The following is a 26,412-nucleotide window of genomic DNA, read 5'->3' as shown; positions in this document are numbered from 1 at the left end:
CATTTATTTTCTGATATAGTTATAATGTCTTCAACTATGTTTGATTATAGCATAAATTTTTCAAATGAGCATAGCAAGATCTGGCAGTTATTGTAAAGCCTTAGGAAGGTTAGCATTATCGGCGTCGAACCCGTAAACAAACCCTAATTTCTGATCTCTCCTGCCTTTGCGGAGCCAGCAAACAGTCAGTGTTGCACCAATCCGACAACCTGGGTCACATGTTGCCAAGCTGAGAAAAAGCAGTAGTGAGCTTGAGCTTTCATTAATATGAAGACATGAATCTTTTACCCGCTTACCATTCTAAAATACTTGATGAAGAAATTCAGAATATTTCCAGCTAAGCTTGCTTTGAATTCAATATGTTGGCACTTCCACGCGCCAGGCAAGCAGGCCGTGCCTTTGCTACATCTGAAGTGGAAGGTCGTTACTGCTTAAGTAACTGATATTGTAAGCACTGCGCTGGAAAACAGCCGGTACAAGACTGCTCTCCATACTTCAAAATCGATCTCTCCTCGCCCTGATAAATGGCTCTATACTACAACCGATCCTCACATACTTATCTTGTGATGACATATGAGGTCGCTCATATGCCAATGGAAGCAACTAAAATCTTTTCAAGGTTCTCGAAGTCATTGACAATACAGACGTATACAATAGCGCCCCCCAACATACACTCCTACTAATAAAATACTGCCGACAACGTGATCAGTCCTCACCTAAAGGCTACCGTCAATGGACTATCAATCTGGAATATGGCCCTTGCATCCAAATATGCTGTCATTTTACCTTCGTCTGCCGACGTGGTTTGTTGATCTCCCACAATCTGTCCTTATAAATATACCGCTACATCGCATTCCGGAAGGAAAGATCTACGTCCTTGCCAAATTTGAGCGGAACCTAAAATTAGCTCCATGAAGGCATACATCGGTCCAGCTTTCCATCCATATGTGCCGCAACACCAGTTTATTTTGAAGTAGCGCATAAATGCAATTTTTCTATACTGAAAACAAAGTTCGCTTTTCACCTCAGCATTCATAGCGTATTGTTCACCAATAAATGGATGGTGTCCTCAAGCTTGAAAAGCAAGGCGTTCGCCTTTACACTCCCAGCATTCAAATTTGATCTACAGACGACGATGAGGTAATTTTACAACATTGTTCCCCTAAACCTGGTTGTCGATTTTTTTTTTCTTCTTCTAAGTATCGCGCAAAATTGGCAATTGTGAAATGGTACTTTATGCAGGAATTGATCTTGTTTGATTACATATCCATTTGCCGTCGATATTCGTATGGAAAGGTTATCGAGGTAGTATGAATGCCCATTTTATTAATTGAATGCCATGAGAAGGTAAACTTCCTCACGATGCACGGTCCATTTTCTAGGAAGTAATTTTTTCTTTTATTGTTGGCATATGCACATTGAGTATACTCCTCACTTGGTATCTATATTTGCCTCGGGGCCAGGAGGGTTAAATCGTTGATTCTGATGCTGTATATGTCAAAAATATTTGAAATAATCGCAATTGTAGCAAATGCATAGGCGCTGAATTGTGCAGCGTAAAAGCCTTCGATGGCCACATCTGGGACAAACAGCCGCATTTGTTCGCTCCTGGCTACATAGGTAGCACATTGGTAGAAAAGGTGGGGATGTGACAACTGCCCTTCGAGGGTTTTGGTTAGTGCCAGGCATCTTTTGAATTTCTTGTTGAATGAGATATGAAAGTGAATATGGGCACAAATCAAAGTCTTTATATACCTACTGAAAAAATAGTCTTTATATAGTCCTCTAGGGTAGCACAAGTTTATTACGTGGAAAGTTGGGCTATAGAGCCCCTTTCAGGGGGGAAATTTTGCGCAATGTAGCTCTAGTGGAGACATATTTGGTTTTACCCGCTATCTCAATTTTATTAGTAAAACTAATTCTACTGGACAGTGTTTGTTGTAAAGTTACCTGACCTGACTCCACCTGTGCCTAAACCCATCCTATGTCCTAAGCCGCTCACTATGATCTGTACCTATGTTCGAATATATCAGAGCGAACAATTCACAAACCATAGACATTCTTTACCTCTTATTTGTAACTGACTGACTTTCTTACTCTGTCGAATCCTCTGACTTTTGGCCCATAACTACCTCTGAACCCAGTAATCCCTGACTGACTGACTAATATGATTACTTGCTTCTTTATGGTACTATGATTCCTCTACGTTAAGAACTTGGCCAACTCGCTGACTCTATCTATCGGACTAACTCTATCTTGTATTCGGAAATGGCGCTTATTTACACGTCTTAAGCAATTCAGTGCTGGACGCGTGACTGCCTCCTTTGGATCGGTCAATTTACCTTTCAACAGTGTGCATCTTGAATCACTCATAAAAACCATAGATAAAAGTGTTTCAATACAATAAACAGTAATCATTTCTCTTTGAGTCTCCATTGACAAGTCACACACGTGACTCTTATACACTGAAGGTCAGGTGACTCTTGTAGCTGCTTGCGTGGCTGACATCACAAAAACACGGATTCGCGAGTCACGCCAGAGAGCTTGTTTCCAGTATCCTTTCGCTCTACCGACCATCCTTCAAGCACACCCCACACGCGATGAGTAGCACTGATCCAAATCAATCACTTTATATAAAAGGACTTCCAGAAAAGATTCGGGTCGAAGGTAATGATCAGTGTTCAATGTGAGAGGAGACTTGGATCATGCTCAACTCCCAGATCAAACTGACGCTCTCGATCGATAGAAATCAAAGCATCCCTATATACACTGTTTCTCACGTATGGAGAGATATTAGATATCGTCATAATGAAGAAGGACAAAATGCGAGGACAAGCCTTTGTTGTTTTCGATGACATAGCGTCTGCTACAGCTGCCTTAAGAAGTTTGAATGGATTTTCATTTTACGAGAAAAACATTGTAAGTGTCTTTTTCCAACCTCCTTTTGCCATGAATAGAATGGAGGAGAATTCTGTATCGTCTTATCAAAGTGTTTGTTTTAACAATCTACCGCTGTCAATTTATGAATGTTCTAGACGATTCAATACGCAAAATCAAAGTCGGACGCAGTAGCAAAGTTAGACGGCACCTACAAACCCAAGCTCTCTGTAGAAGATATAAAACGAAAGGCTGCATCTGCTGCCGCCATGTCAGCAACGAAACGACAGAGGAGCTCGGACTCAGACTCTGAGGATGCCAAAATGGGCCGAGTGGAAGAGAGCGAAGACGATGACGAAGATTAGACACGCTGGCTGGATACGATGTTGGGTCGTCGATCATTGTTGAATGACATGGACTTGTAGATTTCTCTCCTCGGTCGGTCAGCACTTTTTGTATTGTATTGGCTTTTTAATAAAAAGTGTTTAATAATGTATAAAGCAAAGGAAACAAAACAAGTTACAGAGTCGAAACAAAGATATTTTTGACTATACAAAGGGGGTTTGGTGGAGACGGTATAGATGTTGAAATTTTGTTTGAGTGGAGGGGAGGAGACTATTAACTGCTACATACAAGAATGGAAGGGATATGAACAAATGGTGTGTGGGGAATAAAGGAAGTGGTATAGGTATCCTAGACGTAGAATCTATGGGAGAAACAATAGGTTAGATTTCGATCGGTTCCTGAGACACAGAAAAATAACCCAAAATTAATTCAACTTACTTGCGATTGATGAGCCAGATCAACAAGTTCACATTGATCTTTGCCATGCCGTCCAAGACGGTCATGGTTTGAATACCATTGAACTGCGTTTGCAAAAGTTCTTCAAACCGTAATTCAACAGCCATGCTGGCGATGCCCCATCCGGCATAACTTCCTTTGATTTCAATGATACCAACTTCGTTCATAGAGATCACTAGCGGTATACGATCATATTGCTTGGGACTGATGTCAGTCAGTTCCAGCAAAATGCGACGATCATATAATTGCTTGGCAGTGTACTTGTAAGAACCGAATTTGGGCACTCGACCATCCTTCTGTAGCTGGCGAATATGGAAGTATTGTCTAGTGAAAGGCATGACAAACTTGTTCTTCTTGCCACGCTTGTTCATTTGATTCTGCATGCAGTTATCAATGTACTTTTCAAAATTGCCCTTTTGTTCTTCCAGGTAGGCAGTCTTTTCTTGCAAGTGAGTCAACGTCTGTTGCAATCTTTGGATTTCACCCTGTCGAATCTTACGACGAGTATTCTTGTTGGTGATATCCTTGGCAATCATCTTGATCAAATCTTGGTAGTTGTTTCCGGAAGAAATAACTCCACATCTCTCAAGGTTCAAGACAAGCTTAACTGTGATGGTCTTCAACTGGTGGAAGTTGAGGCTGTAAGAAATAAACAAATAAAATGCACGTTAGATGTCATTCTTTGGTAGCGTTAGCTTGATGGTCATAAGAACCTACCTCATCAAGTCAGTTGGAGGGTCATCCACTGTCCCTAAAAGAACATGTCTGCGTTTCAAAAGCACATCTTGGCTTTCCTCGCGATCCAAGAATTCAATGTGCTTGAGTTCAGCCCACATATGTTCATGCTCAGCAGTAATAGGTTGAGTGAAGATAGCCTTGAGGTCATTGCCATTTTGAATCTTAATAACGTAAAGAAGGAATCGCTTGGTGTCAACCAGCAATTGCTTAAGTCGAGCGTTCGGATCATGAGGTATCTTATCGTATCGGTTGGTCAGGGTCAAACTCATTTCGGTATGAGCAGATTCTGGCATGTCAAGGTTTGGTGAGTACAACGGATCGCCAAGCTCTTCAAGAATGTCGCGCAATGGACCCTTGTTCTCTGGTTCCAAACCACTGATGTTGTTGTGAACAATGTAGTGCATGTGGAAGACTTCGTAGGGGGAGATATAGACGATGGGTTTGTGTGTGTTTCCATAATCAGCAAACATGTCCATGCCAAAGTGAGTCTCGGCATCTTCAACGTCAGTGAGCGAGACGAACCATTGGGAGAATCGTTGACCAGCCTCAAAGACATAGTCGTTCAAAGGAGCCAAGAAGAGATCGTTTGCGTCAAAGACCTTGCCGCTAGAAATCTGTTGAAGCATCTTGGAGACTTCAGCCAAATTTTTACGTTGCATAGGGGTAATCACTGTGTCAACAACGTCATATTGCTCTGGTGCAATGATGGCTGGGTTAAGGTAACGGTAGTAGATGAAGTTTCCAATGATCTTAACAATGTTCTGCTTAGGTTCTTCAGGGAAATTCTCCTCAAGGGACTGCTTAAGCTCCTTTGCAATGAAACGAACACCATATGGCATTTCCTCCAAAGTAGAGATGATGGCAGACAAGAAGCGCTCAGTGACTTCGCGAAGACGCTTCAAATGTTGGATGAAAGTGTCGCGCACTTCTGCATCAGCCAATGCCTCTTGTGAAGTTGCAGTGTGCTTTCGTGCAGATGGACGACCTGTACGAGACTCCTCAAGGTTAACTGATTTGTGGTAAATGTTGACAGGATCAGTTTCAAGATCCATAAAGTCATCGTCCAGTACGGTATTAACAAGAGGTTGAAGAAGATCTCTGAAGAACTTGCGTTCCTTGGCACCACTATTTCAAGTAAGATCATTAGCGCTTTGTGATTTTAGCGTCATATGAAGTATTGTAATTATTAAGCTTACCGATTGTAATGAACGACCAACTTCATAAAGATGTAGTTTCCTCTCATGAATTCTTGAGCATCCTCCATATAGCTCATTTCCTCAGAAATACAGAACTGTAGGAATTACATGGTTAGCACATTATCGTATGGAAATTACAGAAACGAAAATATGAATGGCATACCTTGAACAACTTGAGCAACAAATACTCTTCTCTGGAATTTTGTGCATAGCCAAACAATGTAAGCACAGTGGTTTCCACCAATTTCTTGCCCAAGTGATCAGCCGACTCTTGTCCATTCATAATGTACATGAGACGAGAGAGGTACTTTGGTTCGGTCTGGAGCAGGTAAAACATTTGTTGGAAAAGTTCCAAGCGCTTTCGGCTATCCTTATCCAAAGAGCGCAAGCTATAAGGGTTGTTGTTGGATGCAGAGGCGATCTCAGACATACGCCTCTGCACCTTCTTGTTCATCTTGCGCGATAGACCAAGCACTTCGTCCAGTGTGATTGCGTTTTGGACCAACAAGGCAATCTGAATGTCCAAATCGTTAGCTTGAGCTTCCAGTTGACCGTTATCACGGATGCGGCGAATGACGCTTTGTCGCAATTGTTCCAAGGCTAAAAGGATCGTTTAATGTTAGTGACGATGTCGGCAATCTTATGGGGTATTCACATGAAGACACTCACTCAGTTCTTGATCAAAATCAAGCTCACTGTCATCCAACAAGTGAATAAAGTTCTTGACGGTGCCAACTGATGGATTGGTAGCGGTGGCTAGTTGATGAAAAAGGTGAGAAATCAATTTACCAAATTAAAGTTGTCAAATCATTGGGAATTTTTTTTCGTACTCAATTTACGGTATGCGTCTCCTACAAGTTTGGTCTTGACAAAGCTCTGAATTTTGATAATTTTATCGAGGTTGGCCTTATAATAATCGAGCTTGTCTTGGTATTTGCAGCGAGTTAGGAATCCGCGTGTGGCAGCTTGGAACTAGAGATTGGGCCAAACCAATAAGTGTGTGTAAGTACTTTACAATTTCTACCATCGATATATGCTAAATGTTCTTACGTTAGTTATCCATTCTTCGGCATCTTCATACATGATACGCTTGTCTTCTAACGCTCTTCTTGCCAGGACACCGCGTGCCTGGGCCTGCACATTTTTAATCTGTGATTCAAACAGGGATGACTTGTGCAAGTCCCTAATTTGATTAAACTCCTTTCGCACAGTGAAGCGGCGAACGATCGACTGGCATCGGATCAAATTTGCAAGGTTTTTGGGCTCAGACCAGTACACTTCGTTCTCTGTAAAAAAAATTCTGGTTAAATGTGTGATTTTCCTTACATGACTGCCCAATGGCAAATATACTTACTTTCTTCCTCAGTAATCTCCTCCTCGAAGACATGTTCATCGTCAGAATCGGATTCTTCAATTAAATCCGGAGTGGTAGGGCTCACAATGGCGCTGGAGTACTTGGACACAAATATAGGCTCATATTGAATGTCATCCTCTTCATCCACCTCATTCAACTCATGCTTCAATGACGTGCGGACGTTGCCAAAGTTTGGCATAGAAACGCCAGCTTGATCCAAACCTCTCTGGGTGGCACTAATTTGTTCATCTAGCAAATGGAAAGTGAGGTTAGTTTTATGCGATTTCCATTGATAGGTAGTACAGCGAAATAAATTGCTTACTTGTAAACTCCAACTGTCCCACGAGATTTTTGATATTTGGCGCCAAATTTCTTCTGGCAAGCAAATGACTGAATACGCAAGGATTTAGTTTTCGAAAGCGTCACGTAGCACAACTAAAAAAATCCCGACGTGTCTATTACCTCAGTGCGTGAATACAGTAAATAACTTTGGGTATGTTCTTTCGTTCGTAAAGATCCGTCAACTCGAACCAGAAAATGTTTGGTAATCGTACGAGTTTGATTGCTTTGAAGAAGTAGTTGATATTATCGGAATGACGAAATTGAAGTCGCTTTTCCTACAAAATGCAAACGTTGCCAGTTTAGCAAACCAGCGTTTTGAGCAACCTTGAGAGATACACAAGCACGTACTGTAAAAATTCGACGGACGGTTCCGGGGGCAAACCAGTGCGCCAACTGAGCTAGAACAATACCGTTTCTCATCGACTCTTCCAGTTGCACGATGGGGTCAATTTCTTCACCAAGACATTCTTCAATCCATCTAAGTAAGTGTTTGTTGTTAGTACCTAATCCAGATTAGGCATCACACACTCAAGGCATTCGTGCTTACTCCTTTGCTTCACCGATGTGACATAAGTACTCGTATGCCTGCAGATTGCTTCTCTGTTTGTCCATCCAGTGGCTAGTGATAACAGTTCTTTCATCCTTTTGAAGTCGAATTCGACCTAAATGCAAATGAATTTAGCAGCGTGTATTGGGTTTTCAAAGCAATTTATATTCCCGACTATGGTACCTTGCATGCCTATGAGTCCCAGCAAAACGATAACAAGTAGTTAGCAACGCAAACACTTGAAAAAATGAGATCCATGTGCAATTTACATACCAACAACGTCTTCGGCGTCTTCTGTAATGGTGGGTATACGTAAATCTGACAAGTCTTTTCGACCCGCCATGGTAGAGAGGCGATTCAATGGGGTTGGGGTTGGTCTTGCTGTCATGGTATCAAGTTGCTGTTGATGCAGCGACGAACAAAAGACAGTGAATCAGACGGGTATTAAGAAAAGAAGAGGAAAGAGAGTAGTGCAAGTTAAGCAAAGAACGTTGAATGGGATTTCTATCTTTTGTTATGAACGAGACTCCAAATTTGGAACTCCATAAACAATCGCTGCATTTGGCTGGCGACAAAGAAAAAAACAACACTTCCGCGAGAACGAACGGATCTCGGGAGTACCTCACTAATACTTAAGCGGGAATATCGTTCCCATCATCAATCTATCATTAGGTCTTGTTTTTGACCGCTGTATTGTGAATTGAATACCACAGTTTAAGGGCTTCACACTGCCGCAACCCAAAATCTCTCCGTTCTGAAATTTGCCTGGATTGATTTATGTCATAAATATATGTCATTTCTGGCACACCACTTCTCGGTGATCGATCAAGCGGGGCCAAGGAATAGGAGCGTTCCTTCAATGTCCAGAGCTAGTCAAAACAAGAAGCATGCTCATTTATTCGGATTGGGTGGTATGTCAGAATGTAGAGGCAGTGCATGGCTTTTACGAAGTGTATTGACCGAAAGACTTTGCATTACTATGTAGATCCGCTCAGTGCCCCGAACTTGAGCACAGTAGCTACTGATGACCCATTATCACGGTCAGCTTCACCATCCAGCACGCACACTTCAGATCCCTTGTCTTTTCTATCTAAAAGAGCTGCTAGTAATAATGGCAGGCCACAGTCTCCACTCTTCGACGACACAGACCAGCTGAGACCTGCATCGTCAGTGTCATATGCTACTCGGAGAGGCAGTAATGGGTCTACTTCTAGTGGATCGAGTACACCTATACCAGCCTCATCTGTGTCGACTATGCCATCAAGTAGAGCTTACAAAAATGGAGGGTCAGGTGGCAGTATTTTCGGCGATATTGATGTTACAAAGTTAGGAGGCGGCAGTATCTTTAGCAAAAAGCCGCAATTGAAGATGCGTAGCCGTCTAGATCAATACACGGATGAAGACGACATTTTTACAAGTGGACAATCTCGCAGACGGCTTACGCCAACTGAAAGTAGTCCAGTTTCGCAAACCAATCGATCGCCTGTTTCTTCGCGCCCTGAAACACCAGGCAGCTTAAGTCCTTCTGACGAAGAGCATAACATGGAACCGGAAAAGAATTCGGACCCATTTACTGCAGATAAACGAGATTGGGAGAAGTTAATGGACAATGAAAAAAATCGCTTTCAAAGTCCACAAGGGTTCAGAGAGTTGGCTCAACCGGAGATCGCTAAAAAAACGACATCGCCTCCAGTGAATAATGCGCCATCTAAAGGCATCAACTCTCCCCCTCCTCAGCCTAAATCCGCAGCAAAAACATCATCATCGATTTTCGCTTCAGCCGCATCCAATATTGCTAGGGCGAGGTCTCCCAAACAATCACCCAAGCCGGTAGAGTCGTCCATAGTGGAGTCACCCAAGCCGGAAGAGTTACCAAAGCCGGTAGAGCCGATAAAGCCAGTCGAACTTCCCAAGGCGATTGTGTCACCCAAAATAGCACAGCGTAGCGAAAGTAGTGAAGCTATATTCGTCAGCAAAGTGAATCAAGTGGCAAAGCCGGTTGCACCACAGAGCCAACCAGAGACGATACTTCAACCGTCTGTGGATGTAGCTTCTGAACCTTCACATGATGTGGCAGCAGCATCGAGCGACAGGTTTGAACAAATTAACCATCCGCAACCTATGTTTGAGGATGATCCCGAAACCATCGCTTTCCGAAACGATATGTCATTTTCTTTCAAACCATCGGTGCCTAACACCAACTTCCTAGATCCTACAGAAACATTCCCGCCATCCACCGATGACCTGCATACAACCATTATACCAAAAACCATTATTAGCCAACGGACAGCAGATATCGATGATCCTTGGCAGAGCTCAATAATACCGATCCAAACCACGGTTGACCCACCCACCGTTATTAAACCTAATCCCGACTATGATATGTCGGCTTTTCAACCACTTGACATGGGTGGTCATCCCGCTGATAATCTCAAGGTCAACTCGGAGAGTATACCAGAAAACAAGCGAAACGCATTTTCAGACCTGATTTCAAGTTGGAATTCTGGTTCAGTGGGTCAAATGGAATACATGACTGACCCAGCATACATGCAGGACGATAGTGAATTTTATCAACGTGTTGCCAGCCAACAATCCGATGTGGGGTTCAAAGGCATAGAAGACCGCACCGATACTGCTCCCCGATCTAGTTACTCTGATAGCTATCACCATACTTTACCTGATAGACTGGGTGATATGAGTCTCAATGATAATCCTTGGAGTTAGTTCATGTGCACAAAGAAAAAAAAAAGTCCTTGTGGAGACGTTGTAATATTGTTCCAAAAATAAACTCGCTAGCTAGTTAATTTACTCTTACACACAGCAAAGAAAGCATGGATAACATACTGGGTTTATATGTATAAAGAGGGAAGCTACAACGTTTAATTAAACTAGAATTGGCACCAGTGAATGAATGGGGGGATAACAGCGATCAGGCTGGCCAAAGCGCTGTTTGTCCCTGATAGAAAATCCCAGCATAGTGAAGGAAATTCGCTCTACGCGGAAGCAAAATCAAGGGGAAGGGGGGGGGGGAATGGTATGATGGGCGAAAAAAGGTGCAACGAAATTCTTCATGGAACAAACAAAATGTATGTTCGCGGGAAGAGACGGGTTTGGTTGCAAGTAGAAAAAGATTTTACAAGTAGCGGAGAAAGGGGAAGAAGGATGCGACTATACAAGAGGGATGATATGAAAAGGTGTAGAATAAATTAAGATTGGTTAGATGGTTGGGCTAAACGATACTGTTCAAGCATCTTCTCCAATTCCTTGACTCGCACAGAGTATTCAGTTACTTCATGCTGCAATGTCTTGATTTGTTCAACGCTCTTGCGCAGGATATATCCCTTGTTGGGCTTGTTGATACCATCATTCTCGAGATCAGGTAACAAAGTACCAAGCTCATGAATGCGATCGTTAATGTTATCTCTTCGTCGTCTTTCGACGGCATTGTGTGATTCTCTGCGTCGACGGCGTTTTTCCATCATGCCTTGCAAGCTACACAGGAAGAGTTTAGCCAAGGGCTTCCTTTTTTTTAAAAAAAAAACAAATGCATGCGGAGAGACTTACTTTAGTTGGACACTATATTCATCATCCAAGCTTCCGGCTAAATCGGCGGCATCATCAGCCTGCATTCTAAGCGAGCTTGAAGGCATATGGGAGCCAAAAGCAGTGTTATTGGGATAGGAGCTGCCGAATGCTTGGCCGGCAAATCCAATATTAGCAGGGGCTGACATGGCAATATGAGGCTGCTTCTCAAATGAGCCTGGAATATACATGGGGTATTGGTTACCCATAGTGTTAGCAAAATTGCCCGAAACTTTTCTCATGTCAATAGGGACGGAGACTTGGGGAGAGCCAGAGGTAGGGAAGCCATTTTCTTGATAGTGCACGTCCTGCTGCCCTTCGCCCAGTCCATAAGAATGAACAGAATTGGCAGGTGACTCACCAAAAAGTTCAGCACCTGAAAGGTGGGTTTTACGGAGGGGAGATTTCATACCATGAGTGCCAAATGAAGAAGGATTGGTGGAAGGACCTGTGACAGTGAAGTCATTCATGTCTTCGAATTCGTGGAGTGGAGAGCTTGTGGAGTGAGGTGACACCATACTGGTGTTTACAGTATCACCAAAGTCCATATCCTCTAGCTTGGGAGATTCGTTGCTCTGATGCTGTTGCAAGCTATTGAAGAAATCACTTGACCACAGCTGAGAGTCAACATTATAGTAATCAGGGTTCCCAGGCTTACTTCCTTGCTGGCTTGACCTGGCTTGTTGCATTTGCAGATGGTATTGGGTGGGATTTCGTAATTTGAATTGCTGTTGTTGTTGCTGCTGCTGCTGTTGCAGTTGCTGACGTTGGGCGTTGTTCATGTTCGCAAGGGAGGTTTTTTCTGGGTAGAAGAGTTATTGCAGGACTGAAATAAAACTGCGGCTTTCGGATATTGAGGAGGGCAAATAAAAGAGCGAGTCCAGGGAAAAATAATTTCAAGAGGGCTTTTTTCTGTGGGGTTTATAAAATAATAAATAAAAATTTATGAAGCGGAAAATAGATGGCCATACGATTAAATACTGCAAATGATTATCACAAAAAGAGATCGTCCATGCTGAATACATTACTCACTTGACTCGGTCTTGTGTGTTGCGAAAGGGAAGGTGGCAAAGCATGGTTAAAACGTATTACGACATGCCATGTACCTCCTGCATTGCTTCAGCCGTTTGTACGCCTATACCTTCCTTTCTGTGACCTGGGTGGGTGTGTGCTAGCTTCCGTTGAGTTCCCCCCTGCGCACTGGCCGGTCTCCTTTATGAACAATCGTTGATAGGCATCTTATTGTGGCAAGTTCACTCAGCTGCAGCACTGTCTGTATTGGGTAATATGGACGTAGAGTGATCAGTGGTCATTTGAATTTAGGAACAAAAAGTGCCTAATTTATGAGTGATCAAAGACCCGTGTTCTCATTAAAGGCCATCAATTCTTCCCAGCCCACCCGCTCCAGATTGCAAGTCATTTTTCATCTTATTGTGACAATCGAAGATCGATGTACTAGCCCACGCGTCTGCGCACTGTTACTTATATAAAAATAGCTTAGTTCAGGCACATGTGTTTTTTTACACCATCCCATTGCTGCAGCTCTATCTGTGCACGTATTTCCATGGCGATGCATTTGCCCTCCTCGTTTTTGCCAAATTATGCTTAGTCTAGACTTACACCGCTGCTCGATGACCTTGCAGTGCTCTAATCCCCCGCCCCCCGATTCGGTAATTTTCTTGTCAACCTGAACAAGGAATGCCGCAAGAGGCACTTTTTTGCCCAGCTGATGCCTTCTACTTTTTTCGTACCTTTTGGGGTGCGTGGACACATCCATCTTGTCAACCAAGTCATTACACGGACGTACGGTCACGGGTATAATGAAAGCCCTTGTGTCTGTCACTCAATCATGCTTCGTCTACTCAAGTCAAACCATGACGGAGAGGGCTGACAAAGATCGAGAATGAATGAGCTTCTCCATCAAAAAATATGCATAAAAATTGTACATGGAAAAAACGGGACTTTAGCACTCATTCTCGCATATGACCTCTGTCACCATGCCATCATTTTCGATCCCTTCTACTTGTTTGGTCTCATGAGTTACAGAACTGGTATCTGTTCGCCCCTCCCCTGAATTATTAGCTCATGGCAATGTTATTGTTCTTTTATTGGACATCGTGGCCATGCCTTTGCATCTGAGCGAAGGATTGCTCTGCTTCCAACTCCCGGATCTCTCTCCTAACCGACTGTAGCACGCTGCTATTGGTTTCATAGCAAACTTCCAATAGTTTGAGAGCTTGGACGTAATGTGCATGTAATGTCCACGAGTATTCAGGGTGTAGGTTAGAGTACATTTTAGCAATCACATAGCATTCGATGGCAGTAATAGGCGAGTTGCTGGGGTATATATGTTGGTAGGCTTCATATAATTGCTTGGTGACACTGTAGGCTGTCTCCCAATCTTTCATGTCAATGGCTATGTCTTTCAGCTGTTGACGAGCCTTGACCAGCAAATGGTGGCAATTATGGAGAATTCCGTCACCAATACGGAAAGCGTTTTCCAAATTTAGCCTTGCCCGGGGCTTATCTGTGGATGCTTAAAAAAATAAGGAGGGAGAGGGTTATCAACTGTGCCATTGTATCATAAGACGTCTTGCAGGTTATCCACTTACTCATTGAGGAACTCAATTTCAGGAGATTTTCTACTCGGTCTTGGCGTTCCTGGATATCAGCCAATGGCACTATCAACTCCGTGCTGCAGACGGAGCACAGACTTGTGTACATTTCCCTTGATTCCTCCAAATTATCTATAGAAGTGAAGCAGAACCGTAACAATGGAGTTTTCCAAGTGTGAGAATTGTATCATGAACTGCCAAAAGAAAATGTCAAAATAAATTACCCGGATACCGAACTGCACCGGTACAGTCTTTCCGTAGGCAACGTAATGCACTTCGGATGTCTATGTCTTTTGTAATGCCACACAGTTTGCATTGACATTTGAAATAATACTGCTCCAAAAGTCTCTCCTGCCGTGTTTCATATGGCTCCATAACGTCGATGTAGCTGATGCAGAGCTATGAGGGGTTTTCAAAAAAGACAAAATCCCATGTCAGCGGACAATTCTTATTTCTAATACACTCCATTACTAATTACCTCTTCCGATTCTTCAACATGACCTATGGTACGAAGAACTGCCGTTTTTCCTTCAAATGTAATTGCGCAGTTTGGCCAGCACGAATGGTTCAGCCGGCATACATTGGTGAACAGACCAACTCCGACTCCTGCATAATCAAACCCGAGCACGGACATACTGTTGACCGTAAAACGACATATTAACTCCATAGTGTCGCCAGCAGATGGCATCATCTTGGCCGGCAGAATTTGGCGCACTGCCATGATCAACTGTGCGTACTTCATTTTGACTTTCTCTGGTACTGCGTCTTTGCCTTGGCAACGTGGAAATTGGAATTAGAATAATGTAAATAATGTAATGCACTACACATTGCTGCAGCTCCAGCTAACATACCGACTGTCAGACGTTCAACTGTTTTGAACGATGTCGGGTCGTTAGCTCTTCTTATTAGCATTCGAGTAATGCATCGTACAGCAGCTGGAATTCGTTTTCCAATTTTAGTGTAAGATGGGCATTCAATTGAGTGATATTGTTTCCAGTCAGAAATTTGGCATTGTCGAGAACAATAGTGCAGGAATTTGCAAGATGAGCATCGAGAAAGCGGCTGTTCTGACGCTTTGAAGCACGCTGTGCAATACTTAGTCAAGTTGGTGTCATCAATTACTGCGCCATACGGTTGTTCACGAATAAGAGTTTGGCCTTGGAATAGAGTATGGTAAAACGGTAGTGAGTAATAAAGAGCTAGCGGAATTGGGATGATGGAAAAGTGATGGGTATGTACCTGCTGGAATTGCTGTAGCAGCAAACACAGACACCCCTTTGTCTTCCAAATTTTTAATGGTGAGTCGTGGGTCTGCACCTTCTAGAATAGGCGCTTCGCTTGTCTCTTGATCGTCTTTGGCCTTAGAATCATTAAGGACTTTGGCATTTGCCTCGGATCTTGGTTGAGGAGCTCGAGGTATAAATGGACTTTCGGATTCCAAGGAATCGTCAAAACTCAAACCTAAAGGCTTTGGAATGGAGGTTGCATCCGTTATGACATTGCTGATTTCTTCGTCTGAATCCGATTGCTCCTTCGCTCTGCGTCGATAGGTTCTCTTCTTATGCATAAGCGTCTTTTGACATGCAATCTTCGTAGTTTTTTAATGAGTATAGCAGTCACTAACATAATCATGTTTTCAGGTCCGTCCGGTCAAACAATGAACAAAAAAATAAGAAAAAAGTCCTACGGCGGCCCGTCCAGGCATAATGTAGCAGGGTATGTAGCCAAATACATTGTGGATGATATTATTCGCGGTTTTTGCACAAATCAAGGTAAAAACACATGTAACAGGGTAGAAAATAAACAATGAAACTTAGTCGCAATAACGCTATTATCGCTTAGTTTTGGGTGCCGTCGTAGGCACAGCTCGCCTATTGGTGCTTGTCGCCTTCAAGTATCCAATTGAAATGATGAGAAAAACAATTCATATATCAATACTACGCATGCTCTCTACGGTACCTTTCGAATGGAAACTAAATCTTGGTCAAGTTCATCTTCGTCTCTGGTGGTCAAAGCGGTATTTAAGTTGGCTAGCGTGTTGAGGCGTACTAGAGGAGAACAAAAGAATCAAGGATAAAAAAGAGCAGATTGATACAGTAAACATCAACACAATGTCATAATACGGGTGTAAAGGATATGATCAGTAGCGTGTCTTCGTTTGGCAACAGCATTCACCACGCTGTTGGGGGATCGGTAGTGCGCTAAAGATTCGGTTTCCAGTATACCGCCTCTCTTGCGCATTATTCTCTTACGGTTTCGAGTTTGATGCGTAGAAAAGAAAATATCTTTTGGGTAAACGGATATGTTAGCTTGTGTTTCAGGAAACACCACTTTCAGGTGACCAGTATCAAAGCCCTTTCTTACCATTGGCAATATCATTTTCATTATCCTTTTCATCGCGTAATCGTTTTCGTTTTTCTTCCAATGCATTCAGCATCATATCTCTCATCCCTTGTTTTTCCGCCTACGGTGATATTAGCAATTTTGCCTTCATTAGCCAACCCAGAAGAAAATTTTCTTGTAGGGTTACCAGCCACAGTACTTACCGTATACTCGTCTTCTAAACTAGAGATTTCCGCTTGAAATTGCTCGTTGGTGCAAGTGATATGGTATTCCATAATCATACGCGCCTGATATATTACGTGTTGCCGTGCTTTTTCCAAGTCAGCTATGGATTCCCTAAGGGAAGGGTGAGACTCTGTGCAGCAGCCAAAAGGTTTTAGATCGTTGTAATCAAATGCGAACATCACGTGGTGTCATGATTACCTTGCTGGATAGCCAATAGATCTTCCTGAAGAGCATTGAGCTTCTCTTGATAAATGCTATGGAGTAGATCATTCGAGCAGATGAGTTTAATCAGTTATAAAGATAGATTAAGCTTGGGAGTCCGAGAAGCTAACCTTTCATAATTATCCATGAAGTCGCTGTTGATATTGACGACACGGTCGGTATACTCTCTTTTTCGTTTGTCTCGTCCACTCTCTGTAGACTCTGCAGCATCCACGGCTGAGGAAGAGTAAAAAATTAGAAATCAATGAACAAGAAACCAAAACGATCGGAAGTCAAAATTTCTTACCTCCTTCAGCCCAATCATTGTCTTCATCACCATAACCTTCTTGGTAAGTCGCTTTGTACCCATTACGATAGACCGGTTCCTGCTCAGCTTCTTCGCGCCAACGATTGCTGTATGAATTGGCTTGATCTTCTCCGTGATGCTTATGAGGTGCATCTGAATAGCTATTGTCGTAGCTCTTGGTTGGCATGGCATGGTATGATCCAGCGCCGCCTGCAGCAACTGGTGGGTAGTCATTATTGTGGCGATTTTTGGGAGACATTGGGTGATATGAATGAGCTTGATTCATATGTGGAGAATTGTAAGGTCCTTGGGAATAAACGTAGGGAGCACCTTGGTAAGCTGACCGCTGTGAGTGTTGCTGGTCACCATAGGTCTGGTCATCTTCTGGTCGGAAGGCCAAGTTTGAGAGATGGGGTAGAGGTGAGTGAGTAGGGTGGATTGGTGGCGGTGCATACTCATACTGAGAGCGAGAGTTATGACCATAGACTTGAGACGTTATGGGGGGTAACGAGTACTGATGGGATGTTTGTGGGAGCATTGGGTTACGTGTGGGGCAGGAAAGAAGGGACTTTCCGCTGGTTATGGTGGAGTTTGGACAGTCACGGTTGGAGAATCAAAGTCACGCTTCTGCTGGAACGACCAAGGAAAGTCCGCTTCCCGGCACTTCCAAAAGTTGTTTCGACATGGCAGACTATAAGCCAGTTCAGGACTTGCCTGATGAGGCCGTCGAATTGCTTGACGAAGGCTCACATAGTCCGAACGCTATGATAGATCAGCCAAAAGTCGAGATGCAGGAGCAAGAGCAGGACACCGCTCGTCATCGATCAACAGCTTCACCAAGCAGCTCCATTGTTAACCTGGCCAACACTGTCCTCGGCTCTGGAATGCTTGCAATGGTAAGCCAAACTATTATGAAGAAAAACAACAAAGATTGTTATTTGCATGTTCCTATTCTTTGTTCATATGCATGAAATCGTTAATATTTCTTAAATTTCAGCCTTCTGCAGTGGCTTCTGTTGGCTTAATACCTGCCATATTTTTGATCTTATTTGCAGCAGCAACATCATCTCTTGGATTATATTATCTTTCAAGATGCGCAGCTCGAACGGAGGGTAGAAACGCATCATTCTTTGCGGTATCACAGCTGACATGGCCATCAGCAGCCATTTTTTTCGATTTGGCCATTGCCATTAAATGTTTCGGAGTCAGTGTATCTTACCTTTTAATTATTGGAGATCTGATGCCGACGGTAGGTGTAACATGCTTGTACAAGATAAATCTGCCTACATAGCTGACGCTTTTTTATAGATTATCACATCGCTGGCAGGCATCAGCAACCAGGATAACATGCTTCTAGACAGAAGGTTTTGGATAACGGTGTTCACAGTCACGGCGATAGTACCCCTCTCCTTCATGCGAAAGCTGGACTCTTTAAAGTACACCAGTATAGTGTCGCTCTTTGCTGTCGCATATCTCTGTGCCATTGTTATATGGCACTTTTCATCTTCCAACTTCATAAACGACCCAACTGGCAACGTAGAAATGGTCCATTTTTCTACTCGATTCTTCCGAAGTCTTCCAGTTTTCGTATTCGCCTTTACCTGTCACCAAAACGTATGTATCGTGCAAGCCATTTCTCAGACGATTCTGTTAACTGACAGTTCTTGTCTCAGTTATTTGCAGTCTACAACGAACTTAAGGACAATAGCAAGCAGGTGATGGTTACTGTCATTGGTATCTCTATAGGATCGGCCACCGTCATATACGAGATCATTGGCACCTTAGGGTATCTTTCCCTAGGCAAATTAGTGCATCCTAATTTTATATTGGAATGTGAGTAAAGTCGCGAGTTTCTCATGCACATGCTCGAACCATTGACTAACGTTATTTCCTTCGTCTGCTAGACCCTTCAAGTGTCTTTGTCACTGGAGGTCGTATAGCGTTGGTCATCCTGAACACTTTCAGCTTTCCACTACAAGCTCATCCATGCCGAGCTTCCTTGGAAAAAGTCATCGCTTGTTTAAAATCCAACACTAGGAAGAACGGAAAAGCTCCTCCTCCCACCCCATTCCAATTCTTTGCCATGACCACCGCAATATTGATCGGTAGTTACATCGTCGCGATTACGGTCACGAAATTGGATTTGGTAAGTTGAGCTTCGCGTGAGATGTGGGTGGTATATTTATTGACATCATACCTTCCACCTAGGTTTTGGCATTTGTTGGATCTACTGGTTCAACGTTGATATCATTCATCCTTCCCGGATTGTTCTATGTAAAGATTAATGAAAACGAGCCATGGCATCGAGAGAAGATTGCTGCTTTGTGTTTGGCAATTTACGGCGTCGCTGTTATGGTGATTTGCTTAACTTTCAACATTATACATATCTATCAATCTTGATCTTAAATAGAATTGTTGTTATTTTTTGGATAGAACCCATTATATTTATTATAATTATCGCTATTGTACAGAGTGTTTTCGTAAGGTTGTAGCTTATGCGCTTATGGATGAATGAGTATCAGATTTCGGCTCGTTTTGATTATTGATCACTCGAGTAGCTGACATGAACCTAATAAATGGAATAGGACAAGTGAATATTCATACTTTTCATGTGATTGACGACGAAGAAGTTGGCAGTGTTCCTTACATGGAGGAATGCAAAATGCCCATTTTTCGAAACGAAGGGATTTGCTGTGTAGTAACTTGCAATTTCTGTTGCAATTCTTCGACGTTTTTCTGTAGTACATCCAGTTGAGCATTCAAACTAGCGTAGTGCATAGCCTTGGATGCATATGTAGAGGAAACTGGCTGCCGATGGTGCTGCGCGTCAGACATGAATCAAATAAGCTGCAGCTGAAGAGTGGTAATAACGCGAAGCTCAAATTGTCGCGGTTTTTTTTTTTTTGTTCTTATTTTATTTTACTCCACGCACGCACTTTTTGCTGTGACTCAATAACTTATATATCATATGGCAGAACATAGGCGAGCCCAACTAAAATCTCGGTCAACAAGACAGGAGCATTGGCGAGACAAATTCAAAAAACAATGCGAGACGAGGATGAAAGATGCTCGCTCAGCGCATATTCATCAACGGCGAGAAAATATGGTATGTCAAAGCTGAGTAATTCGAACGTCTGGCGCGACATGTGGCATTGACAGTTTGCAACCTTTGTCGCAGTGGCTCCAACAAATGGTGATACAAGAATGGAATAAGTTCCTTCGAGATAACGAAGATGCACTCAAGCTAGAAGCTGCTCAGGTCATGGAGAACCTCGAAAGTGCCATAGAAGAAAATTTGATCGAAGAATTACAAGGTTAGACACGTCAACTACATAATCCATGAAGATGTAGGTTGACTAATTTCTTGATAACGTTTAGAATCCTATGATCCTACCTGGGATGAACTTATGCAGCTGGAGGAGGAAGCTATGGCAGATGCGTTTGAGAACTATGAGCCAGAAGTTGACGTAGCTGACGAGCAGGACAATCTGATACGTGAAAATACCCACTTGAGCAGAGAGTCGTCGCATCAATGGACATCAAGCCCATGTTACATATGTAGAAAAGGATCACTATCAATCATTAACCAGGACGACCCGTCGATCTTGGAATGTTCTGACTGCCATATGCGTTTCACGCTGGACAGCATTAAGTTATTGCAGCAACACTCTGAAGCGTGTCCTGGAAACATTCTTTGCGCTCAGAACTCGCCCGAAGATGTGATAATATTGTGCACTGTATGTGAGCTTTGCGCTGCCCTGTAAATACATACCATGGTCTGCTATTTCATATCGCTCCAAGCGATGAAGAGCCATGTATACCCATCTTGTTTGATAAACCATGTATATTGCATTTTGAGGCGCGGATTTATTCATACTGGACATCAATGCTGCAGGCAGTCATTATCCAGCGCTAAGCGATTTTCTCGAAATAAAAAGTCGTTGGTGGTTAAAAGCAATTCTTTGTATCGTTCCTTCCTCAGTTCGCGAATTATGGAGGATCTTGCACACCTGACTAGGAATCTATTTCTTACTGAAGAAGATAATACCGGAAATGCTACTGGCGACAATGACTGCAATAGCATGTTAGCCGGGCTGCTTGATCTTGGCCAAACCTGTCTAATGGTAACGTTCTCTGCTATTCTGCGAATTGCCTCTACAAATGCCTAACGCCATTATAGGAAGACAGTGAAGAAAAGCGACAAGAACTATATCTTACTTGGCTAACTACTTTAGAGCTTGTGAACGATCACGTTGGGAACCTATCAGCTCAGGATCAACTACACGTTGTGCAAACTCTAGAAGGCTTGCTGCTTTCAAATGAATTTGGCTCGGAGCAGAGACGCGTAAGCCTTCACGATTCGATTTTGAAGTAAACTTACGCCTTGTTAACTTTGTCTTGTATTTTGCAATGTCAAAGGTCGATATGTTACAAACTACAGGATGGGATCTAGTGCGATTACTGTCTCCATATGTCGCTGGCACGAGTGGGAGTGAGGAATTGTCACTTGGAATTCGGTCTATCACACTGCGAATCATGGATTCCATTGCGCGTCATGCAAATCCTCGAGAGCTTTATCTCATGATACTTCAGACAATGAGCAGTATAAGCTGGGACGTCGACCTGGATAATTTGGACAGTGCAGTGGAAGGAACTGTGCTTTTTGCTGTTCTAAACAAGATGCTATCAGTCGGTAAGGAAATATGAACCACGCTTTGCGTCTCTACCTTTAGTACTTAACCCTTGAGTGTCCAGTAATGGCAAGGATCAAAGCAAAGCAATTGGTTCGATTCATGGTCACCCCAATCAAGGCACAATGGCCAGTTCTGACATTTATACAGGGTTTACTACAAGCTGGGTACGGCGATGAGACCTTAGGAAGTAACAAGGATATAGCGAATACCAAAAAATCATGGAAAGAAGTACTTAAGGTTCTAGTTGATGTGATCTATGATTTTTGCGACGCTTGCGTAGGGATGCTATCAAGTGGTGACATTGTAAGTGATCCATATTATAGTTACTAATTTGATTCGAGATGTACTAACGCAGAGAACCCAGCTGTCTGCATCAGACAGCGAGCTTAAAACAGAACCACAGCAACGTCGGTACATTGTCTGTTATCACATCCTCAACGTGTTTGATCACATCCTGTTTGTCCTACCGTCCAATTTCGCAAGGTCATATTATATGACAAGACACAAGAAGTACAACGTTGATTCGGTGAGGCCAGGTGCTGACAAACAATCCAGCATAGAAATTGCCGATTCATTTGGCAAGGATATCATCAAAAGGAGCATGGTATGGCCATTGAACTATATCAGACCCGCCATGTTGCATAGGATGCTAACATCTTTATCACATCATCTTGCTAGTCTATTGTCGCAAAGTCAAAATTTCAGATGAAAGAAATTGTTACAGTAATAGCCTTCAACCACAACGAGACATTTACATGTAAGTGATTTTATTTCTGTACCTTGCCTTTAAAATACATGCCTAGCTAAGAAAACGAATGAAAACTTAGGCGACGATGAGGAATCAGAAGATGATGATGACACAGTGCGTGCTTCTAATCTCCCTTGGCCAATAGATGGTGTTGTTGCCATACTCGCGACCGAAGTTGCAGTAGGAAATGATGAGGCATTATCTAAAGCAACAGACATTATGCCATTAGGCTATAGCCAACTTTCATTGGAGGATTTACTTGATGACTTTGGAGCATATGTAGTAGACTCTTTAAACAGAAAGTAAGTTTACAGTATTATCCGGGTACGCTTCTTTCACATTTGTTAAGCGAGTTTTGTCAGTCGAGGGTCGCTATCATATCGTTTGGACAAATGCCTGGTTATCTTGCATGATATGTTGCAGCGGCGTGGCGAAGATAAGCTGACATTGGACGATATGCAGCGGACGTTTGGCAATCTTTCTGGTCGACAAGCCTTGGAAATATCCGCAGAAGAATGCACATGGATCGGCCTTTTCCAGGTAATGTTGTAGACACTGCCGTCGCATTCCAAATATCGTAAAACTTACTCGACGTGTCATACTAGTCCGTTGCATATATAGCGGCCACTTCACCAGAGCCAACATATCGCTTCTTGTGCCATCAATTTCTAGCTAGACTGATCGAACTCAGCACAGATGAGGCGAGCGTGTATCTTTTGATAGAGATCTTGAAAAGCTGCCCCTTTGAAGGATTGCGAGCAGCTGCCATTGGACTAACAAAGCAACAAATAGACAATAACCTAAGGAAAAAACAGCAAGATCCAAGGGTAATGAGTAATCTGGATGTGCCATAATTCAACACATTAATGACCCTCTATCAGTTTTCCAGCATATATACTAGTCCGCTGGTAGTCACCGAGTTTTTCCCAGTTATATTCAAATTCGATGGGGAGAGGATGATGGCCTCGGAGTCCTACTTTTGGGACATGTATTCAACGACCATGCAAGCCATCAACTTTTACTATTACCTTCTCATATCCGATGAAAAGAACAAATCCGTAAGTCTGATAGGGCCCAATACAAATGTCATTTGATCTTATTGAGCAGTTGCTGACGAACTTTTCACATTTAGATTGGTGTTAAGTCAAAGGATACTGTTGCTTTTGTGGAGAAAAACTTCTTACAGGGTATCAAAGAGGCTTTGAACCACTACTTGGATACTTACCATGAGAAGAAGAAGGAGTTTGAAGGTCATGTACATTCAGGGGATCACACCCACACTGCGGATTCGAAATCCAGTCCACCTATTTCGAGCTATGAACTTGGCGGTATTGATGAGGATAAATTGACTGCAACAGAAGAGTTAGAGGTGAGAAGACATTTGGATTGCTCGAGTGAGCTTTGAATATTTACTCATGTTGCTTTATTTACAGTTGATTAATTCACGAGTTATGAATTTGTCTATCATGCAAGATGTATTGGATAGAGTGCAAGCTTTGTTAGATAGCTAGGTTATAATAATATCGCATAAGCCCAGCTTGTTGCCGCATTTTTTCAAATTATGAATTGGCAATTGCTGGTCCGGTTTGGCTGCCTTTCGCGTCGGTGGAAATGATAGAATCAACGTCACCAACTGAATATTAACCATTCCAAAGGAATGTTAATAGATCGAGCCGAGTGAATGCAAATATACATTGGTTACCTGATCATCTTGGTGAACCTAGGGCAATGGTCATGGTTCCTAAGCAGACAGTGACATCGTATTCCTCGGACAGATGTTCGTGTATATCATCCTTTCCGTCAGCATTGGAGTTTTTAACGAGTTCAAGGTAAAACTGATGAAGATAGCGCTCGCAATGTTGCCAAGCAGCATTATCGACAAGAAATCGATCGGTTTCGAAATGTAGACGCGTGCTATTGTCGTCCGTAGTGGCATTATCTTCCGTTTGTAGAACAGCTGCATCGCTCTCGATAGGCTTCGTGACCTTTGGAATATCATAGTACTCTTTCGATTCGTAGTCTAATAGCGTGAGTCGATATTTAGCGGTTGGTTCTAGACAACAGCTTTCGGGGTATCGGTATGGTTCGTCTTCGAGCAATTGACCAGCAATTCCAAAACATTTCTGAGTACTGTTCGCGACATAATGTCCTCTAATCTGACTTGGTAATTCGCTTCCTTTCAACGCAAGAAAGGTGAGTTGAGCTCGGCCAGTCAAAGTGTCATTGGCTGACATAATCGTAAATGGAGATCAAGAATTTTGCCTGGTAAGTAAGCAACTGCTCTAACAAATTTGTTAACATGGTACTCCGACATTCGAACATTTATCATGATTTCGCACCAGGCATACCTAAGCAGGCGTGTTTTATAGGGAAGCGTCTTTCACAGCCAACTTATTCATATCTAAGAATATCTGGTAATCTATTGTAATATGGCAATCTAAGCATCTTAAGGCACTGATTGAATTGTAGGTCATAACACCTTCGCTGCCCAGTCTATACATCAAGCAGAGAGCAAAATCCAGTTTTCTCATCTCTCTGGAGGGTAACCTTACCCTCCACCAATTTCGCTACGATCTCTTCTACCTCTGAAAAGGTATCAAATCCAAGGAAAGGTACATTTTCTCTTTGGCACCAGGTTTCGAGATCGCGTCCATGGCGAGCGAACAAGATATCAGCGTGCTGTGCTGCAGATATATCTGAAACGCCATCACCACAGAAAACAAAAATTGTCTCTGGAGTCGCAGCTTCTCTCGCCTTCTTCAATGCTACAATTAGATGTTCAAATTAATGCCAACTGAAAGAGAAGCTCTTAATAAGGAGGAAAAATACATACTGAGAGACTTGTCGTGACCGAATGACCTGAAAGCCAAAAAAAAAAAAAGAACATTTAGCTAGATGCCTCCTAAATAATTGAAAATCTTCACACATATTAAGAATATCTTACGTATCATCACGCCACTGGATATTCCACTTGCGGCCATCAACACCTCCTCCATTGGAGATAATCTCAATTTCCTTAGCTCTGTCGCCGATGAAATTTTCCATAATCTGCTCAATAACAGTGTAGATACCACTATTGCAAGATGGTATAAACGCATATGAATAAAATGGTGTGATGATATTTCATATATTGTTATACGCATACCTGCTTACAATCTTCACAGGAACGCCAACGGATTTGCAATAATCATAGAAAGAGGAAAATCCAGGGTCCACTTTGACAGCTGAGAAATAAATTTGAGTACACAATCATTAGTGGTAGTAGAACAAACACAGCAATATACTATAGGAAATACATACCCTCGAGATGGTCCTTCCATGCCTCTTCCCACGTCAATGTGACAGCGGCCCACATCTCTTCTAGACCGTCTCTGTTAAACCAATACCGCCATGTAAGTCATCCTCATAAACAACAGTCAATGTTTGTATCATAGCTCAAAGTACCTGAATGAAACGTCCTTGTTCATAATAAGGTGATCCAGCTCACGTCTCCTCTTGAAGCCTAAACATCTGGGATCGTCAATGAGCAGACATCCGGTATCTGGAAAACGAAAAAGGTACATTAGAATGTTGGCATCGATTGCGTTCTTTAATGATCGTCTTTTTTTACCTTGCAAAGATATGGTACCGTCAAAATCGGAATACACTTGGATATCAAGACCTTTAGCCATGTTGTTGGATAGTGACAAAAGCCCACCTTTAAGTTTTGCGGGTGAACTACTAATAAGTCAGTTAGCAAAACTCCGCGATTTCCGGACATGAGCGTAAAATGCCATCATTCCTTTGTGGGTCAGTCTTGGTTTACAAGTGGATTTGAATATATAAGATAAGACTAATAAAGA

The 26,412-nt window shown here is 42.7% G+C and overlaps 13 protein-coding genes across 13 annotated transcripts; 6 read left to right on the top strand and 7 right to left on the bottom strand.

Annotated features, from left to right (window-relative positions):
* Positions 1-2,167: 2,167 nt before the first annotated feature.
* K450DRAFT_230861 (uncharacterized protein) lies at positions 2,168-2,414 on the top strand (the record flags this gene model as incomplete). The annotated part of the gene is made up of 3 exons (XM_051587323.1): positions 2,168-2,188; positions 2,213-2,353; positions 2,385-2,414. 3 exons carry the CDS (start codon positions 2,168-2,170, stop codon positions 2,412-2,414), a joined length of 192 nt encoding a protein of 63 aa, XP_051446742.1.
* Positions 2,415-2,555: 141 nt separating this feature from the next.
* K450DRAFT_230917 (uncharacterized protein) lies at positions 2,556-3,638 on the top strand. Its single transcript, XM_051587336.1, has 3 exons — positions 2,556-2,667; positions 2,747-2,919; positions 3,036-3,638. Exons 1-3 carry the CDS (start codon positions 2,601-2,603, stop codon positions 3,240-3,242), a joined length of 447 nt encoding a protein of 148 aa, XP_051446741.1. The 5' UTR covers positions 2,556-2,600; the 3' UTR covers positions 3,243-3,638.
* On the bottom strand, positions 3,425-8,323 carry K450DRAFT_230913 (uncharacterized protein). Its single transcript, XM_051587335.1, has 14 exons — positions 8,125-8,323; positions 7,856-7,976; positions 7,657-7,786; positions 7,429-7,583; positions 7,289-7,356; positions 6,967-7,215; positions 6,663-6,898; positions 6,443-6,584; positions 6,282-6,368; positions 5,776-6,212; positions 5,613-5,707; positions 4,396-5,541; positions 3,661-4,317; positions 3,425-3,583 (listed from the first exon to the last, which is right to left on the bottom strand). The coding sequence occupies exons 2-14, from the start codon at positions 7,918-7,920 to the stop codon at positions 3,571-3,573; spliced, it is 3,480 nt and encodes a 1,159-aa protein (XP_051446740.1). The 5' UTR covers positions 7,921-7,976; positions 8,125-8,323; the 3' UTR covers positions 3,425-3,570.
* Positions 8,324-8,511: 188 nt separating this feature from the next.
* Positions 8,512-10,671, top strand: K450DRAFT_230912 (uncharacterized protein). The gene is made up of 2 exons (XM_051587334.1): positions 8,512-8,766; positions 8,841-10,671. The coding sequence occupies exons 1-2, from the start codon at positions 8,646-8,648 to the stop codon at positions 10,577-10,579; spliced, it is 1,860 nt and encodes a 619-aa protein (XP_051446739.1). The 5' UTR covers positions 8,512-8,645; the 3' UTR covers positions 10,580-10,671.
* Positions 10,672-10,820: 149 nt separating this feature from the next.
* On the bottom strand, positions 10,821-12,343 carry K450DRAFT_230909 (uncharacterized protein). The gene is made up of 3 exons (XM_051587333.1): positions 11,850-12,343; positions 11,420-11,615; positions 10,821-11,347 (listed from the first exon to the last, which is right to left on the bottom strand). The coding sequence occupies exons 1-3, from the start codon at positions 12,217-12,219 to the stop codon at positions 11,062-11,064; spliced, it is 852 nt and encodes a 283-aa protein (XP_051446738.1). The 5' UTR covers positions 12,220-12,343; the 3' UTR covers positions 10,821-11,061.
* Positions 12,344-13,514: 1,171 nt separating this feature from the next.
* On the bottom strand, positions 13,515-15,619 carry K450DRAFT_278813 (uncharacterized protein; the record flags this gene model as incomplete). The annotated part of the gene is made up of 6 exons (XM_051593306.1): positions 13,515-13,973; positions 14,050-14,184; positions 14,277-14,451; positions 14,531-14,823; positions 14,904-15,209; positions 15,292-15,619. 6 exons carry the CDS (start codon positions 15,617-15,619, stop codon positions 13,543-13,545), a joined length of 1,668 nt encoding a protein of 555 aa, XP_051446737.1. The 3' UTR covers positions 13,515-13,542.
* A 425-nt stretch (positions 15,620-16,044) lies between these two features.
* K450DRAFT_230901 (uncharacterized protein) lies at positions 16,045-17,683 on the bottom strand. Its single transcript, XM_051587332.1, has 6 exons — positions 17,129-17,683; positions 16,953-17,058; positions 16,819-16,874; positions 16,599-16,750; positions 16,417-16,516; positions 16,045-16,337 (listed from the first exon to the last, which is right to left on the bottom strand). Exons 1-6 carry the CDS (start codon positions 17,664-17,666, stop codon positions 16,156-16,158), a joined length of 1,134 nt encoding a protein of 377 aa, XP_051446736.1. The 5' UTR covers positions 17,667-17,683; the 3' UTR covers positions 16,045-16,155.
* A 112-nt stretch (positions 17,684-17,795) lies between these two features.
* K450DRAFT_230900 (uncharacterized protein) lies at positions 17,796-19,601 on the top strand. Its single transcript, XM_051587331.1, has 6 exons — positions 17,796-18,024; positions 18,126-18,377; positions 18,437-18,742; positions 18,802-18,961; positions 19,033-19,274; positions 19,337-19,601. Exons 1-6 carry the CDS (start codon positions 17,812-17,814, stop codon positions 19,526-19,528), a joined length of 1,365 nt encoding a protein of 454 aa, XP_051446735.1. The 5' UTR covers positions 17,796-17,811; the 3' UTR covers positions 19,529-19,601.
* On the bottom strand, positions 19,453-19,991 carry K450DRAFT_230898 (uncharacterized protein). Its single transcript, XM_051587330.1, has 2 exons — positions 19,776-19,991; positions 19,453-19,697 (listed from the first exon to the last, which is right to left on the bottom strand). Exons 1-2 carry the CDS (start codon positions 19,961-19,963, stop codon positions 19,622-19,624), a joined length of 264 nt encoding a protein of 87 aa, XP_051446734.1. The 5' UTR covers positions 19,964-19,991; the 3' UTR covers positions 19,453-19,621.
* A 1,529-nt stretch (positions 19,992-21,520) lies between these two features.
* K450DRAFT_230892 (uncharacterized protein) lies at positions 21,521-23,297 on the top strand. Its single transcript, XM_051587329.1, has 6 exons — positions 21,521-21,821; positions 21,884-22,125; positions 22,187-22,426; positions 22,501-22,579; positions 22,650-22,872; positions 22,933-23,297. The coding sequence occupies exons 1-6, from the start codon at positions 21,539-21,541 to the stop codon at positions 23,120-23,122; spliced, it is 1,257 nt and encodes a 418-aa protein (XP_051446733.1). The 5' UTR covers positions 21,521-21,538; the 3' UTR covers positions 23,123-23,297.
* Positions 23,298-23,404: 107 nt separating this feature from the next.
* K450DRAFT_230888 (uncharacterized protein) lies at positions 23,405-24,179 on the top strand. The gene is made up of 3 exons (XM_051587328.1): positions 23,405-23,628; positions 23,703-23,939; positions 24,004-24,179. The coding sequence occupies exons 1-3, from the start codon at positions 23,437-23,439 to the stop codon at positions 24,079-24,081; spliced, it is 507 nt and encodes a 168-aa protein (XP_051446732.1). The 5' UTR covers positions 23,405-23,436; the 3' UTR covers positions 24,082-24,179.
* Positions 24,180-24,276: 97 nt separating this feature from the next.
* Positions 24,277-24,804, bottom strand: K450DRAFT_197486 (uncharacterized protein; the record flags this gene model as incomplete). The annotated part of the gene is made up of 1 exon (XM_051584546.1): positions 24,277-24,804. The coding sequence occupies one exon, from the start codon at positions 24,802-24,804 to the stop codon at positions 24,277-24,279; it is 528 nt and encodes a 175-aa protein (XP_051446731.1).
* A 74-nt stretch (positions 24,805-24,878) lies between these two features.
* Positions 24,879-26,280, bottom strand: K450DRAFT_230884 (uncharacterized protein). Its single transcript, XM_051587327.1, has 7 exons — positions 26,181-26,280; positions 26,015-26,111; positions 25,871-25,941; positions 25,716-25,794; positions 25,515-25,643; positions 25,404-25,429; positions 24,879-25,335 (listed from the first exon to the last, which is right to left on the bottom strand). Exons 1-7 carry the CDS (start codon positions 26,239-26,241, stop codon positions 25,064-25,066), a joined length of 735 nt encoding a protein of 244 aa, XP_051446730.1. The 5' UTR covers positions 26,242-26,280; the 3' UTR covers positions 24,879-25,063.
* Between the last annotated feature and the right edge of the window lie 132 nt (positions 26,281-26,412).

Source organism: Umbelopsis ramanniana (genome assembly GCF_025399195.1).
Source record: "Umbelopsis ramanniana AG unplaced genomic scaffold K450scaffold_13, whole genome shotgun sequence".
Classification (NCBI taxonomy): domain Eukaryota; kingdom Fungi; phylum Mucoromycota; class Umbelopsidomycetes; order Umbelopsidales; family Umbelopsidaceae; genus Umbelopsis; species Umbelopsis ramanniana.
Note: the sequence above shows the minus strand (reverse complement) of the source record. Positions and strands in the feature narration are given on the sequence as shown.